General features: G+C 38.3%; 4 protein-coding genes across 6 annotated transcripts in view; 2 read left to right on the forward strand and 2 right to left on the reverse strand.

Moving 5' to 3' along the window:
• The window catches only part of LOC662160 (uncharacterized protein), a 37,652-nt gene extending 26,695 nt beyond the window's left edge, over positions 1-10,957 (reverse strand). The window contains exons 1-2 of one of the 2 annotated variants that reach the window (XM_008198132.3): positions 10,502-10,957; positions 9,850-10,447 (exon numbers count right to left, since the gene is read on the reverse strand). In XM_008198132.3, coding sequence (XP_008196354.2) covers positions 9,878-10,447; positions 10,502-10,885 — 954 coding nt within the window. In that variant the 5' untranslated portion in view covers positions 10,886-10,957 and the 3' untranslated portion in view covers positions 9,850-9,877. Of the gene's footprint in view, positions 1-9,659; positions 10,448-10,501 lie in introns of those variants that run through there. The other variant, XM_008198130.3, reaches the window with a different exon arrangement.
• On the forward strand, positions 1,167-7,973 carry LOC662089 (facilitated trehalose transporter Tret1-2 homolog). Its single transcript, XM_015981637.2, has 2 exons — positions 1,167-1,364; positions 4,075-7,973. Exons 1-2 carry the CDS (start codon positions 1,338-1,340, stop codon positions 5,443-5,445), a joined length of 1,398 nt encoding a protein of 465 aa, XP_015837123.2. The 5' UTR covers positions 1,167-1,337; the 3' UTR covers positions 5,446-7,973.
• On the forward strand, positions 8,230-9,830 carry Herp (Homocysteine-induced endoplasmic reticulum protein). Its single transcript, XM_968244.4, has 3 exons — positions 8,230-8,508; positions 8,561-8,901; positions 9,114-9,830. The coding sequence occupies exons 1-3, from the start codon at positions 8,374-8,376 to the stop codon at positions 9,550-9,552; spliced, it is 915 nt and encodes a 304-aa protein (XP_973337.2). The 5' UTR covers positions 8,230-8,373; the 3' UTR covers positions 9,553-9,830.
• Positions 10,958-11,486: 529 nt separating the features above from the next.
• Positions 11,487-13,205, reverse strand: LOC662196 (NSFL1 cofactor p47). 2 transcript variants are annotated; one of them, XM_008198135.3, is made up of 6 exons: positions 13,102-13,205; positions 12,771-12,918; positions 12,435-12,724; positions 12,116-12,389; positions 11,856-12,055; positions 11,487-11,810 (listed from the first exon to the last, which is right to left on the reverse strand). In XM_008198135.3, exons 2-6 carry the CDS (start codon positions 12,870-12,872, stop codon positions 11,591-11,593), a joined length of 1,086 nt encoding a protein of 361 aa, XP_008196357.1. In that variant the 5' UTR covers positions 12,873-12,918; positions 13,102-13,205; the 3' UTR covers positions 11,487-11,590. The 2 variants fall into 2 exon arrangements, with proteins under 2 accessions (XP_008196357.1, XP_008196358.1); XM_008198136.3 differs by having other exon boundaries at positions 12,983-13,120.
• Between the last annotated feature and the right edge of the window lie 230 nt (positions 13,206-13,435).

Below are 13,435 nucleotides of genomic sequence, written 5' to 3' on the forward strand. Positions count from 1 at the left end.
TTCATAAACCACAAGATTACTATCACAGAATTATCACGCAAGCGTTGTGCCTCACAAAAAATATGTTATTTGATTTGCCTCAAGCACGACTATTTAAAACCGAAATTATTCTAATTACTGATAAAGTTGTGAACGAAACCGATAGATTTCTTCATTAGTGACAAATTTATTTGTAGGTAATTAACATATTAACACGAAAGTTAATTTCCCCCCAGAACCTGGTTTAATTAATTTATCTGCTTGCGACGTGATCTGAAAATATTTCATTTTATCATCTCTGGAGAAGTTTTCGTTGTTGAAAAACTACCAAATATGAAACTTTTTCAATTATTAATTTTAAACTTTGCTGCGATGTAACTAACAAAATATTTTCCAAGTCGTTCCGACTTTCTCCTAAATGAATACAAAAAAGTAGGTACATATTTACATTACATCAATTTTTAATTAAAATTTGAAATAAACACTTCGTGAATTTTTAACCACACGAAGTGGGTAATATCAATGTTTACCAAGCTTAGATTAAAGCAAGTCAAGTCGCTAAAAATTCTGCACTTATCTTATTGGTTTTCGTAAAAGCGGAGCATTAATTTAATTAAACTCGCAAACACTTGTTCATTTGGTTTGTAGAGGAGCATAATGAACTTAATTCAGTTGTGTGAAACCGAGAATAATTCGGGGAATTCTGTTTAAAGTTGCAAACATTCCCTTTGAGTTTTTATTTGGGTGTAAAAATATGCTCAGTACAGTTTTGCACCCTAGTAAATATTTGAACTTTACGACTTACGAGCACACTTTCCCTCTCGTATTTCGAAATAGTGTATGGAATTTGGAACCGTCATAAACTTTTTCAGCGCAGTAAATGCATCATTTTTGCTTTTACAGCCTTGGCGGGACGAATCCGCGTTCTCATGTTTCGAAAATAAAATTCTAATTACGGTCGTGATAGAGCATGATGAAAAGTCCGCCCCCGTGGAAATTAGAAATTCCTTCGGCACTCCGGCACATAATCCTCGCAAATAGATAACAAAGGACGTGACTACATACAAATTTGATGTAGTTGATACGCAAAAGCAACACAATAATGAATTTGTTGGCGCGGTCCGGACCGCATAGGGGTGGTGGGTCGATATGGAGCGGCCCCCCGCGCTGGGGGCGGCGCGCACGACGCCGTCGCCGACCCCGCTCCAAAAGCTCGCCTTCGCAGTGCTGTGAAATTTCCCAAATCGCTGACATGGTCAGCCACTTCCTGCTGCAGGCGGCGAGCTTCGCAAAAGCTTCAATGAAATAGAGCCTCAAGCTACTGATGGTGCGCCATGTAGCGCAAAGCACGTGCTGCGATGACCCGAGAGCTTTACACCCACACGGTAAGCCCTTCCTGCGATACGATGCAAAAGTTTACGGCCGGGAAATGGTACTCCATCCGATGCAATTTTTTGCGCGGAGAAAGCTCGAGATGAATCGCCGCCCAATTGAAAACAAGCCACTCGAAAAATTGCTTTTACTTTCCGAGAGATTATTGCGACCAAGCACCCATTTACTTTAGAAATTTATTATACTACTTTTTCCTACGTGTATTCGTAAATATTGCTCCTTATCATAAAATTATTACTTGTACTTAAAACTTTTTGTTTTAATTGTGTAATAATATTTTGTGTAATAAAACCTGCCGATCGAACTGAGTCATCAAAATGTTGCCACAGAATTGTCAAGCGGTTCTCTCAGTTAATACCAAATTAATGAATTTCTGTCACTCTGGTGAATTCCCAGATATGATCTGTTAATTCGTTTGTGCTTATCTTTTAAACCCAACTGACATTTAATACCAAAAATAATAATAAAATAATAAGCGGACGTTTCAAATTGTTCTTCCTTTATTTAATATTTTTATACGATCATCTCGTTTAATTTAATTTTACTCTAGATTTATATGTCGTTTAGAATTTTTATTCCAAAGCTTTAAAGTCATTTAAAAAATACTTTTAATATAATTTATGATCATGGTTATCAATCAATTGTTGTAATTATTAAGGGTATAATTATTAATAGGCCTGTGAGCTGCGTATGTATCTTATCCAGATGTGACAATAAATACTATTCCAGAAACTCTTCGTTAATTAACTTCAGAATTTTGTTATTGTAAATAAAAATTGGAATTATTTTATTGCTCATTTAAAAGCAATCACAATAAATTATGAATGATTCCAAATGAACCAATCATATCCAAAATTTAATAGTTGAATGAATAAAAAAATCGAATATGATTGGTTTACTGTGTAATTATAATGGCCGACCTCTAACTGCCCAATCACAATGTTACAAATTTTACAACAATCTTCACGTTAATTCATAAAAAGGCGAGTCTGTCTTTGTCACACTTGTCAATTTTATGATTCAATTGAAAGTTGTTTCTATTTTGATCAAAAAGGATCGGCTGGTAATGAAAAATGCCCAGAAAGAATGAATAACCACGTTAAAAAATAAAAAAATCATCGCACATGTGTGCGCAAATTTGACATTTCGAAAATTCTTCTAAAAGATCGGGAAAAATGGCTATTATCAGGTTCATCCACCACTGAAGGGCTATTCTAATGTATAATGCACTTTAGAAAAGGTAACGAAATGTTAATCTACAACGAGAACGAAGGAAAAACGGTGGTGGTGGGACAAAAAATAAAAAAGAGACGAAAATAGAAATAAAAGTATCATGGGATTTGAGAGCGAAAATTACATATTACCTAAAAGTCACAAAAAATCGCCTTTTCTCCGAATAAAACACATTGTTTTTTCTGCCAGCGTCGTAAAATGATTAATTAAAAGTTTTCTTATTTGGTGCTTTTGATACAAACGAGCCGCACCGCAAATTTGGCGTGTTGTGAAAACATGTGGAGCTGTTGTCATAATTAATATAATTTATTTTGTAACACGTGTATCATGCATTTATAACAAATAATTACTCCAATTGTATTGGAAGAATTAATCTTCAAGTGAAGCGAGCTTTTTAATGAAATGTTTTAAACTACCCTGCAACTCCTAAAAAGGTCAAATCAATAATTTGAAGGTCATTTAATAGCCAAAGTTTTGGCCAAATGCGGACCGGCAGTGTCAATGATATAAAGTTTTACGGTTAAAAATAACGTTACCCCTAAAAACTTCAGATAGAAGCATTTTTTCTCTAATAAAACGGAATTTGCCGACAATTTCAGAAGTCGTTATAAAAGACCATCACTTGGACGAAAATTTTATAATACATTGTGTTATTAAATGGTTTTTTCTAATAATCCAGCTTTTAACAAAAAAGGAACACCATAATATTCGATAATACCGGATAGTTATTTTTGAACTGAATGCATCTATAGCTACTATCTCATTATTACCACACTAAACTAGTATTATTTACTTCGATATTATTTTTATTTATAATAAAACACCCCACATTCCTTGCAATATTAGATAATATAATAATTACCATTAAGAGTAGAGAAATAAAAAATGTAGCTTTATTTTATTGAAGACGATGAAGCCAAGAACAACCGAAAAATCAGAGACAGATAGAACAGCAAGTAATATCGGACAAATTGAGTCAGAAAAAAATTATGGTGAAAACAATAATAAAAATATTGTTGAAACAACTAAAAATTTCTGCTTCGCTCCGTATTTTTGTAAACACTGCCCTCCCGAATGGATTAAAGAAACGAAAAGTATAACGGAATAAGTTGTAGAAGACTAAAACGCCTTCGAAATAATTCATTTAAAAATCTTTTCGAAATCATTTCCAGTCATTTTCCTTATTTTGGGACCTCTTAACATAATCCGCTTCTGAATACCGTTACAAGTGTTAATAAGAAACGCATTTAGAGGGTTTATTTAACAAAATTCAACAGAATTCTAAGTAAAAACTTCGTCCAAAACTGTGGGATCATCAAGAAAATCCGGCACTTGTTCTGAATACATTTATGTTTTCTGGTATTCAGTTGTAACATTTACGATTACGACCTTTTTATGCTTAATGCCGCATCAAATTTAAATGTAATAACAAAAGCCGTATTTCACGTTTATTGTTAAACCATTTTCCAGATCGCGGGACCTGGAGGCCGCCTCCTCGTAACCGGCAAACCCGAATACTTCAACCAAGTGCTCGCCTCGCTCGCCGTCTCCCTCGGCACTCTCACTGCCGGCCTGGGCAAGGGCTACAGCTCCCCGGCGATCGCCTCTTTGCAGGAACGCGACGCCGACGCCTTCCCCGTCTCACGCCAGGAAGCCAGCTGGCTCGCCAGCCTCTCGATCCTGGGCGCCTTCTTCGGCGCCCTCCTCGGCTGCGCCGCCGTCCGCTGGGGCCGCCGCCGCACCCTCCTCCTCACCGGCATCCCGCTCTCCGTCTCCTGGCTCATAATCGCGTTCGCCGTGAGCGTGGAGGTCATGTGCTTCGCCGCCTTCATCAGCGGCTTCCTCATCGCCATCGTCCAGCTCGCCGCTCAAGTATACGTAAGCGAGATCGCCGCCCCCTCCATCCGGGGCGGCCTCAGTGGCATGCTCAAGGTGGCGGGGCACGCGGGGGTCCTGGTGGCCTACGCCGCCGGGGCCTTCCTGGACTGGCGGCAGCTCGCCTGGCTCATCGCCGTGGCCCCGGCCATGATGTGCGTGGCCATGTGGAAGGTGCCCGAAAGCCCGGGTTTCCTGGTGCTCCGGGGGCGCGACGACGAGGCCGAGAAGGCGCTGCGGTGGCTCAGGGGCGACAGCACTGATCTCAGGTTCGAACTGGCGGTCTTACAAGCACATGTCCTTACAAGGAGCGTTACGTCGAGTCACAGAGTCCTGCTCCGGACTCTGATGACTCCGGGGCTAATCGCTTGCGGTTTGATGTTCTTCCAGCGATTTTCCGGAGCTAACGCGTTCTATTTTTACGTCGTAACGGTCTTTAAGGAGACTTTCGGAGGCACGAACCCCCACAGCGCTGCGGTGGCCGTTGCTGTTGTCCAATTCTTGTCATCTCTGTTGTCCGGGCTTTTGGTGGATAGTGTCGGGCGTTTGCCCCTTCTTGTCGCGTCCAGTGTCTTGATGTCGCTTGCTTTGGCCTCGTTCGGGTCCTTCGCTTACTACGAGGACGCGCATCACAAGAACGTTCCAAACTTGGACTGGATTCCCCTGCTTTGTGTGTTGGTATTTACCGTTGCCTTCTCCCTGGGGATCAGTCCGATCTCGTGGCTGCTCGTTACCGAATTGTTTTCGCTGGAACATCGCGGTTTGGGCACCGCTCTAGCTACCGCTTTCAGCCACCTTTGCTCGTTCATTGGAGTCAAAACGTTCGTCGATTTTAAGGAGCTGCTGGGGCTGCACGGGGCGTTTTGGCTGTATGCAGCGATTTCGGTCTGCGGTTTGTGCTTTGTTGTGTGCTGCGTCCCGGAAACCAAAGGAAGGGATCTCACGGAGATTGATACGGCGAGGTGATCAAACGCCAATGGGGGAAAACGCAAAATTTCCATTAGCGTAGTGGAGAGGTATTGCTGATTTTTGTTATCAGAATCTTTTGTGATAACGAAACGTACAATCGTGATATTTTCCCCCAAAATCAGGTTTCTTTCATATCGAGAAATTTGTGAAATTCAATTAAAGAAAACAATCTTTGGCGCCGAGCTTCACTATATCAAAAATTATTACTAATCTAGTTTTAATCAATTGTGGTCCATTTTGACAATACCACCATATTTGACAATATTTATTAGACAATATTATAATGTTAGAGTGATTGACTTATATCTTTAAAACACTTAGGTGCTATTTAGAAGCTTTAGCAAAGATAATCAATTAATGTTTCAACCTGATTAGGTTCTAGATGATGCAATGTCCATTGTCATTCCCTTACAAATCCACTTGGATCCCGTTGCTTTAATTACAAAGATCAACAATAATTAAATAAATTAATGGCAAACACTAATTTACATTGCTGCAGTAAATGAGGAAGCCTTCAATAATACTGTTTGTCATTATAATCTGAACAGCTGGATTCACCGTGGTTTAATAAGTTGGGCGCTGTTATGTAAAATGAAATCACCCCATCCTCCGCCTCTTAAACGTAAATAATAGTGTGTCAAAGCTTGAAGCATCCAATAGTTGTGTCAGTGTCTAAGTGTTGATTCGCAAAAAATTACATTTTGCATAACCGTGTCCAAATAAGATAAAGCTCAATTTACATTAGCCCAATTCCTTGACAATATTTTACAATGTAGTGTGTAAGAGTTTATCAGTAAAAATTTATTATCTACTCGCTGGAGTTGTTGATGAATTTTCCCATTGTTGACTATAAAGAAAAAAGCGTTAACAACTCGGCAACTAGGTCCACAATGATGTAACATTTTAAATTATTATGTGCGGGTAGAGACGTATAAATTTCCACGTTTCCAGTTTTATCGTACATTAGGTAGGAATTGATGCATTAAGATCAAACAATGGGAAAATTATAACGTACATTTTTACTGGTGATTTATATACTAAAAATACCTCTATTATATTCTGCTCGTTGAAAAAATCTATTCATAGCTGGTCTATGACACTATTGTGATGTTCACAAATGAACACAGTGTTTATTGTAAAACAACTTAGAATTTTTGTGAATGCTTCGACAATAATTTTTAAATGCTCTCTTTTTATAATAGTTTACTTTGTACTAGAGAAATTTATTACGAAATAAATAAAAAGTAACGATACATTAAACGAGTGTCTGTTCCAAGCGTAACCTTTTGCAAGTTTCTTGATTTTTTTTTACAAGGCTCTTCACGATGTTTACCAAATTGCTTATCTCATTCTTATCGCCTTTAAATATTTACTTACCTTCATTTTTGATTGACTGTTAAATCTTTAATTAATACAGAACACCAAATACTACTTTCCAAGTTACCAAGACTTTCCAAAGATGCTGAATGCGGAGGTAAAAACCACTTTAATTTAAACATGAAACAAAAGGTAGAGCACTGATTTACAATATTAAAAAATGTAATTATACAAAAAATAAATCTGGACTTTGCATCAAAAACACAATAAAGACCACTTAGATACTTTTACCCTTAATGCTGAACAAAAGAATCTGTACAAGATACGACTTTCTGAAATGGTAATTTCTTAAAAAATTTGAAGTATCAGCAACCAACATTACATAAACGCACAGTTGGAGACTATTTCTATCATTTTAAAGACGATTTCAACGATTACAAACGATTTTGAGTCCACTTTTATTCAATTTAAATTCGCATTTGAACCATAGAAAATAAAAGTAAATACTTCCCATTTCCCTTCGTTTAAAGCAGTATTATAGTTAAATAAATTATCACTTTATTACTTGAAAAGTGTAAAAAACACTAAACTCTTTTATTTTTACATAAAGAACAGATTTCAAATACCTAATAACTTCATAATTTTGCGAATTCAATCGACACCGAAACAAAGTTTGTCGAATAAAAGTTATCTCAAGATATTTTCACAACTTTCACTACGACCAAGTTTTACTTCCTCACTTCTAGATAGCAATTTCTTGCTTGATTAGGTATTATTTCTTGAACAATTATCGCCTTATCTAATCTTGATGTGTTTCAAATCCGTCTTGCTTTTGCGCGTAATAAAAAAAGTTTTATTTGTGCAACTTCCTTAATTAAATTTAGAAAATCAATTGCTTTCAAAACAATGTAACTCAAATCAATTTTATTATTACGCAAGTAAAATTGTATTGCTTTCTACACCTACGAATAAAGAATAATCAATAATAAGTATAAACAAAACTGTAGGAAAATTTTGTTAAAAAATTAAAAAGAAAAAACTCTAATCTGCGACCTATTTAATCAACAAAACATGTTCTTGTGCTTCGTCATTATGTACAGGCACAATCACAAAACATTTATTTACATAAACTAATTACCCGTGGAAAACCTTTGACCTAATGAAATGTGTTATTTGTCCAGGTGTAAAAATAGAGATTTTTCACGATGTCTAAATCGTTTTTTTTAAACAGTTTTATTATCCATGAAAAAAAAAGACATACAACCACGACTACCAGCAACTGGGATATTGTTATTAGAAACCGAATATGTGCCTCTAATCGTTTAAAACGGGAAAATCGAATTTCTGAATGATTTTTACGAAGGTGGGCATAATCATGAATACTTGAATAGACCTCCTTTTCTTGCCCCCCCCCCACTCATAATCGGTCACATGACCGCGCCGAGCCAATCGCAAACCGCCAAATACTGTCGCTCTTGACAGCGATAAATATTATGTTAAAATCGTGTAGATAGCCTGGAAAATAATATAATTTCGAGTGCCAGTTTGTAAATAAATCTTTGATTGTGTGAATAAACAACTGCCAAAGTGGATTTAAATAAGGAAGACATGGAAACATTACCAATCACATTGATAGTGAAAGCGCCTAATCAACAAATTGAAGATCAAACAATCAAATGCGAGCTGTCATGGACTATAAATAAATTAAAACAGCACCTGTCCGAAGTCTATCCCAGCAAACCGGTGAGTATTTCACTGCGAAACCTTGACCCCGTCTCAATAACCCCCATTCCAGCCCAAACACGAGCAAAAATTGATCTATTCAGGCCAGCTCTTAAACGACTCGGTCACACTCAAAGATGTCTTGCGGCAGTACGACGGCCAGGAAACCCACACCGTGCATCTAGTGTGCACCCCAAAACACACGAAAACACCAAGACAGGAGCCCAGACAGCCCCCGCAGCCCGCTATGACGACCCCCCAGCCCCCCGTCACACCGACCAACAGCGCGCCAGAACAGAACGTTCCTAACATGCCATGGGGCAACAACCCCACCATGGACCCCAACCAGTACGCCATGCAAATGGCATGGATGCAACAAACATATCTCCAATACATGACCCAGTACATGCAATTGTAAGCAAACTTTTCCATGACCTTGGTGATAACTCTGGTGCCCGACCTTTGCCACTTTAAACATACCATTTCCATTACTACAATAAAATTAATGGTCATTTGTTAGCTTGACCGCCCCTCGGAAGCGAATGATCAGAAATTTAATCAAAGCTTCTAGAATGTCCGGCAATGTGATACTGATAACTTATCAGTCTTACGATTTTTCTGCCTAGGGCTGCAAACTCTTACGGGACCGGCGCCGCCCCCGCACAGCCCACGGCCGCGCCCGACCCACAGCCCCAGCAGAACGCCCCGGAGCAGGCAGCCGCCCAGGCCCCGGCCGCCGCCGTGCAAAGGGATCCGGAGAACCCCGAAAGGGACTGGTTGGATGTCTTTTACATGCTGAGCAGAGTGCTGGTCCTTTTCAGTGTGGTGTATTTTTACTCGAGCCCTTTGCGTTTCGTGTTTGTTCTGTTGCTCGGGTTCACTCTTTACTTGTACCAAATCGGGTTCTTCAGGAATATTAACAATAACAACAATAATAACAACAATGTTGTACCCCCCGAGCCTGTGCCACAAGAAGAGCAACAGCCGTCGCGGTTGATGGTGGTTTGGACATTTTTCGCGACGTTCTTTGCTTCCTTGATTCCAGAAATTCCAAATGCTGTTTAATTTGGGAATGCGTTCGTTGAAAGTTTAAGCAAATTTTAGACAAGGTTTCCAAATTGGAGTGAGTTTAGTTTGAGCAGATCTGCTGATATTACAATGTAAACACAATACCAAATCATTAAAATGTTTATATTACTTGTTGTATAGCTTTTAATGTACATATTTCATATTATAGCTTTAGAAAGAATTGTGATTTTATAATAAGTATCTAAATATATTTTTATTTATAAAAGAATTTGTTGTAACTTAACCAAAATTCCAATAAAGGTTTTTTTAAATAACTGCAACTACTAATCCTACCTTAAGCAGTTTCCGGCTCATTTAAATCTTAATCCTCCAACAAATTTTCACTGGCGGGCTGCGAACCGACTTGGCTTTGGGAAGAATTTTCCTCAAAGTTTTGCTCATTTTCTTTTTCAAATAAATCATCTTGAGTTGGGTGTGCGTTTTCCGCGCTTGAAATAATCGGTTCCTGTCTAGTCAGTTCTTCTTCTTGATCACTGGGAAAATCATCTTCACTTGGCATTGGTAAAGCATCTACCGACTGTCCTATTTCTTCCATTTCTAGATCATCTGGAAATTCATCCTGACTTGCCATTGGTAGATCATTTCCTTCACTGGCTGTAGTTGCGACAATTTCAGAGCCTTGCGATTCATTTATACCGCGTGTCATCCTTTCCTTCCTGATTCTTGCAGCTCTTTCTCTATTTATTTTGATCATTTCCAACTGTTCTTCAGTTAATTCAGGTTCGTCATTAGGTTGTGTAATTCCAGGCAAACCAGCAACAGCGTCAAACTGACTTTCTGCTGGTGCTTCAGGTTCAGGATCACTGTCATCGTTGTTTATAATTGGGGGATCTTCAACCAACAAATCATATCTGATTCTTTTAATATGAGTCTAAAAAAAGATCGCAAGATGTTAACACGCATTGACAAAGCTAACTGTACTTACAACAACAGGTTTTTTGGATCCTAGTGCTTCAATTTTGGCGATACATTCATCAAACGGGTACTTGGGAAACAAGCGGTGGCACCAGTACTCGTAAGTTTTTAAAATCACACCCAAGTCTTGCTCTTCGTAACCTTTCCCCTTGTATTTGACGCGATCGAAGTGTGATTCTAGAGCTGCCAGACCACGGGGCCCTTTCAGTCTTTCCGCGTTTAGTTTAGGTTGGGGATTTCGTATAACTCGTTTCGCTTTCACCGGTTTACTTGGGGCTGCTTCGGCTTCGTTATTCTCAGCGGGGGTTTCTTCCGTCTGCTCTGCATTTTCTTCAAATTGCTCTACACCAAGTTCTTCGGTAATTTCCACGTCTGAATCTTCGTATGAACTCATTTTTGCAAACGCTAAGTTTTCGCGCCCTTTTCTGACAGGTTTCTGACACTTATAGGAGTTGTAGGTTAGGTTACAGAAAGAATACGATATATTTTTAATTAATCCTTTATTCAAAATTATTATCACTATTAGAATTAGTGTTTGGCACCATAAATTTTTTCAAGCCCTCATCAGACTGGTTCAAGCGTGACAGAAATGATTGCAGGAGGTTTTTTAATTTTTAATATTTTTAATTAATCCTTTATTCAAAATTATTATCACTATTAGAATTAGTGTTTGGCACCATAAATTTTTTCAAGCCCTCATCAGACTGGTTCAAGCGTGACAGAAATGATTGCAGGAGGTTTTTATTTAACTTATCCGTTAAGTCGAGCTCCCGAACTTGAGGATTTTCGGGTTGTGGCATTTCGTCGACTTGTTTCTTTGGCTCTTCGTAGTCCTTGCTTGGCATGTTTGTTATTAATTAAATAATTAATCGTTTAAAAAATACCAAAAACTCATACAGTGACTAACAACTGACTTGCGCGCCAGAATGTGAATTCAACCGAAACTTTTCAGAGGACAACACCCCACACCTCGGGTTTTAAAAAAACGCAGTTAATACTTTTGAAATTTTAATATCTAATGTTTGTAATAGTACATTATCAAAAGAAAAATTGTCCTAATAAATTATGTTTCAATCATGAAGGGAATTTCACAAATAACTTAAATTAATTTTTGCATAATAGCAGAATTAAGCAAATTTCCTTCAGCTAGAGATTGAGAATCTTCCAAAATTCGGGATGGATACCCTGACAGTAGATTGAAATTTCTTGTTTGGTACTGGGGTCTGGCTGTTAAGATGTACTGACGCACGTCTCCCACAGTATGAGTGTGATTAAATTGGGCAACAAGTCTTGAACCGTCAGATAAGCGAATTTGGATACTGAAAAAAATTAATAACATACAAAATTAATATGAAAAGTCATACTTTGTCGTTGGCTGGGAAGAATCTAGTTTTAAAGCTTGTTTAGCACGTTCTTCATTGGCTGGTTTATCCTCTTCTCTTTGTGCTCCGACCACAGGGGGCGCAGGGCTACCTAAAGTGTACCCCTGTCCTGTAAACGGCTTAACCCCTTTATCAACCTGTTTGAAAGATTCCATTCTGTGGTCCTCCATTGCTAGATAAACCTGAACAATTTAATTATATAAAATTGAATTTGAAACAATGTTTACACAACAAATAATTACCTCAGTATTGCCTTGTCGCAGCTCTTGCGGAATCTCGCCCCTCTGAATACTTTGCAAAAACTCAGTATTTGCAGGATCAGTGTAAGCCCTCAGCTCTCCCTCATTCACCGTAAAACCGTCCTTCCAGAGCTTTAAAGTGACTTCAGGTGAAGGCGCCGGCCCAGCAGCCCCCTCAACCTCCTCAGAATCATCAGCCGTTTGCCCCAACTTGTACCCCTTGCCCTTGAAAAGTTTCGAGCCCCCTGGTTTCTGATCAACTATCTCTACCCCATGTCTGCAATTCCTTGTTATTTCACGATAGTCATAAGGACGAATTTACTTTTGCACGGATTTAAACATCCCTGAGACAATGTCTTTTTTCTTGGAAGGCCCTAAAACCTGCTGGCCGCTGTGCTCAGACCCGCCCGCATAGAACGCTTGACCCTCTTCTTCCTCCTCGTCACTCGAGGTTGTTAAGGTGTTTAAAGTGGCAAAGTTCGAATTTGTGGTTTTTGATTTTGGCCGCGGAGGCGCCGCTTGGTGGGACTGCTCTGATTCGGAAGGCTGGTCTGGTGTATTGTCCTCACTTATCTCACCACCGTCATTTTCATAATATCTGCTGATAGCCACCTGGAACACGCCCTGACTATGATGCTCATCAAATATTTATAGTTACATCGAGTTTCCAGGCCGAAGATTCTAAGTAAAACTTTGCCCTGTCTTCGTCAACACCTGTTATCGCAGTGAATTGGGAGATCAGTTCGGGATTATCACTCATTTTTGTTCAGTTTAGACTATTTTCTTGGTCCAAAGAAACACTAAACCTGCAAAAGGCTGACATTCAATAATTTCACAACTTCAAATATGACTTGTAAGAATCATCCTAACCTCAAAAGTGACCAAACTTTTTCAAATAATTAATTGGACATTCCCGGAGATAAGCAATAAGTAATCGTACTCCATGCTATGTGTTAAGCAAACGAGATAGAAAAAGAGTTCTTACTTACGCTGTAAATACAATTGTACGGTATTTTTATATTAAAAAACAATCTTTTATGACATTTCTAATTAGGGTTTTTTGTTTTATTTTAGTTGAAGACTGTTCATCTACCTGAATTAAAAAAAATGTTTATTCAAAAATGAAAAAACATTGCGTTTACTTACTATTTTTGAGGGAAACTTCAGGGTTGATTAAAAGAGAAAGTTATTTTTAAAACATATTTATTAATTAAATAAAAAATTTAAAACAATACGTAAAAACAACTATCTTATTTATCTGCTAGAGCTGCAATAAACTGAGTTAAAGCGATTGTAAAGTATTCATACCAATAAATGATTAAT

This window comes from Tribolium castaneum, chromosome 3, assembly GCF_031307605.1.
Source record: "Tribolium castaneum strain GA2 chromosome 3, icTriCast1.1, whole genome shotgun sequence".
Taxonomy (NCBI): Eukaryota; Metazoa; Arthropoda; class Insecta; order Coleoptera; family Tenebrionidae; genus Tribolium; species Tribolium castaneum.

Coding starts and splice junctions, on each gene's coding strand:
- Herp (XM_968244.4), top strand. CDS start 8,374: ATGGAAACATTACCAATCACATTGATAGTGAAAGCGCCTAATCAACAA. Junction 8,509..8,560: donor AAGTCTATCCCAGCAAACCG/GTGAGTATTTCA, acceptor CCCCCATTCCAG/CCCAAACACGAGCAAAAATT. Junction 8,902..9,113: donor ATGACCCAGTACATGCAATT/GTAAGCAAACTT, acceptor TTTTCTGCCTAG/GGCTGCAAACTCTTACGGGA.
- LOC662089 (XM_015981637.2), top strand. CDS start 1,338: ATGACCCGAGAGCTTTACACCCACACG. Junction 1,365..4,074: donor GAGAGCTTTACACCCACACG/GTAAGCCCTTCC, acceptor ACCATTTTCCAG/ATCGCGGGACCTGGAGGCCG.
- LOC662196 (XM_008198135.3), bottom strand. CDS start 12,872: ATGAGTGATAATCCCGAACTGATCTCCCAATTCACTGCGATAACAGGT. Junction 12,725..12,770: donor CTTCGGCCTGGAAACTCGAT/GTAACTATAAAT, acceptor GGCGTGTTCCAG/GTGGCTATCAGCAGATATTA. Junction 11,811..11,855: donor TCTTCCCAGCCAACGACAAA/GTATGACTTTTC, acceptor AATTTTTTTCAG/TATCCAAATTCGCTTATCTG.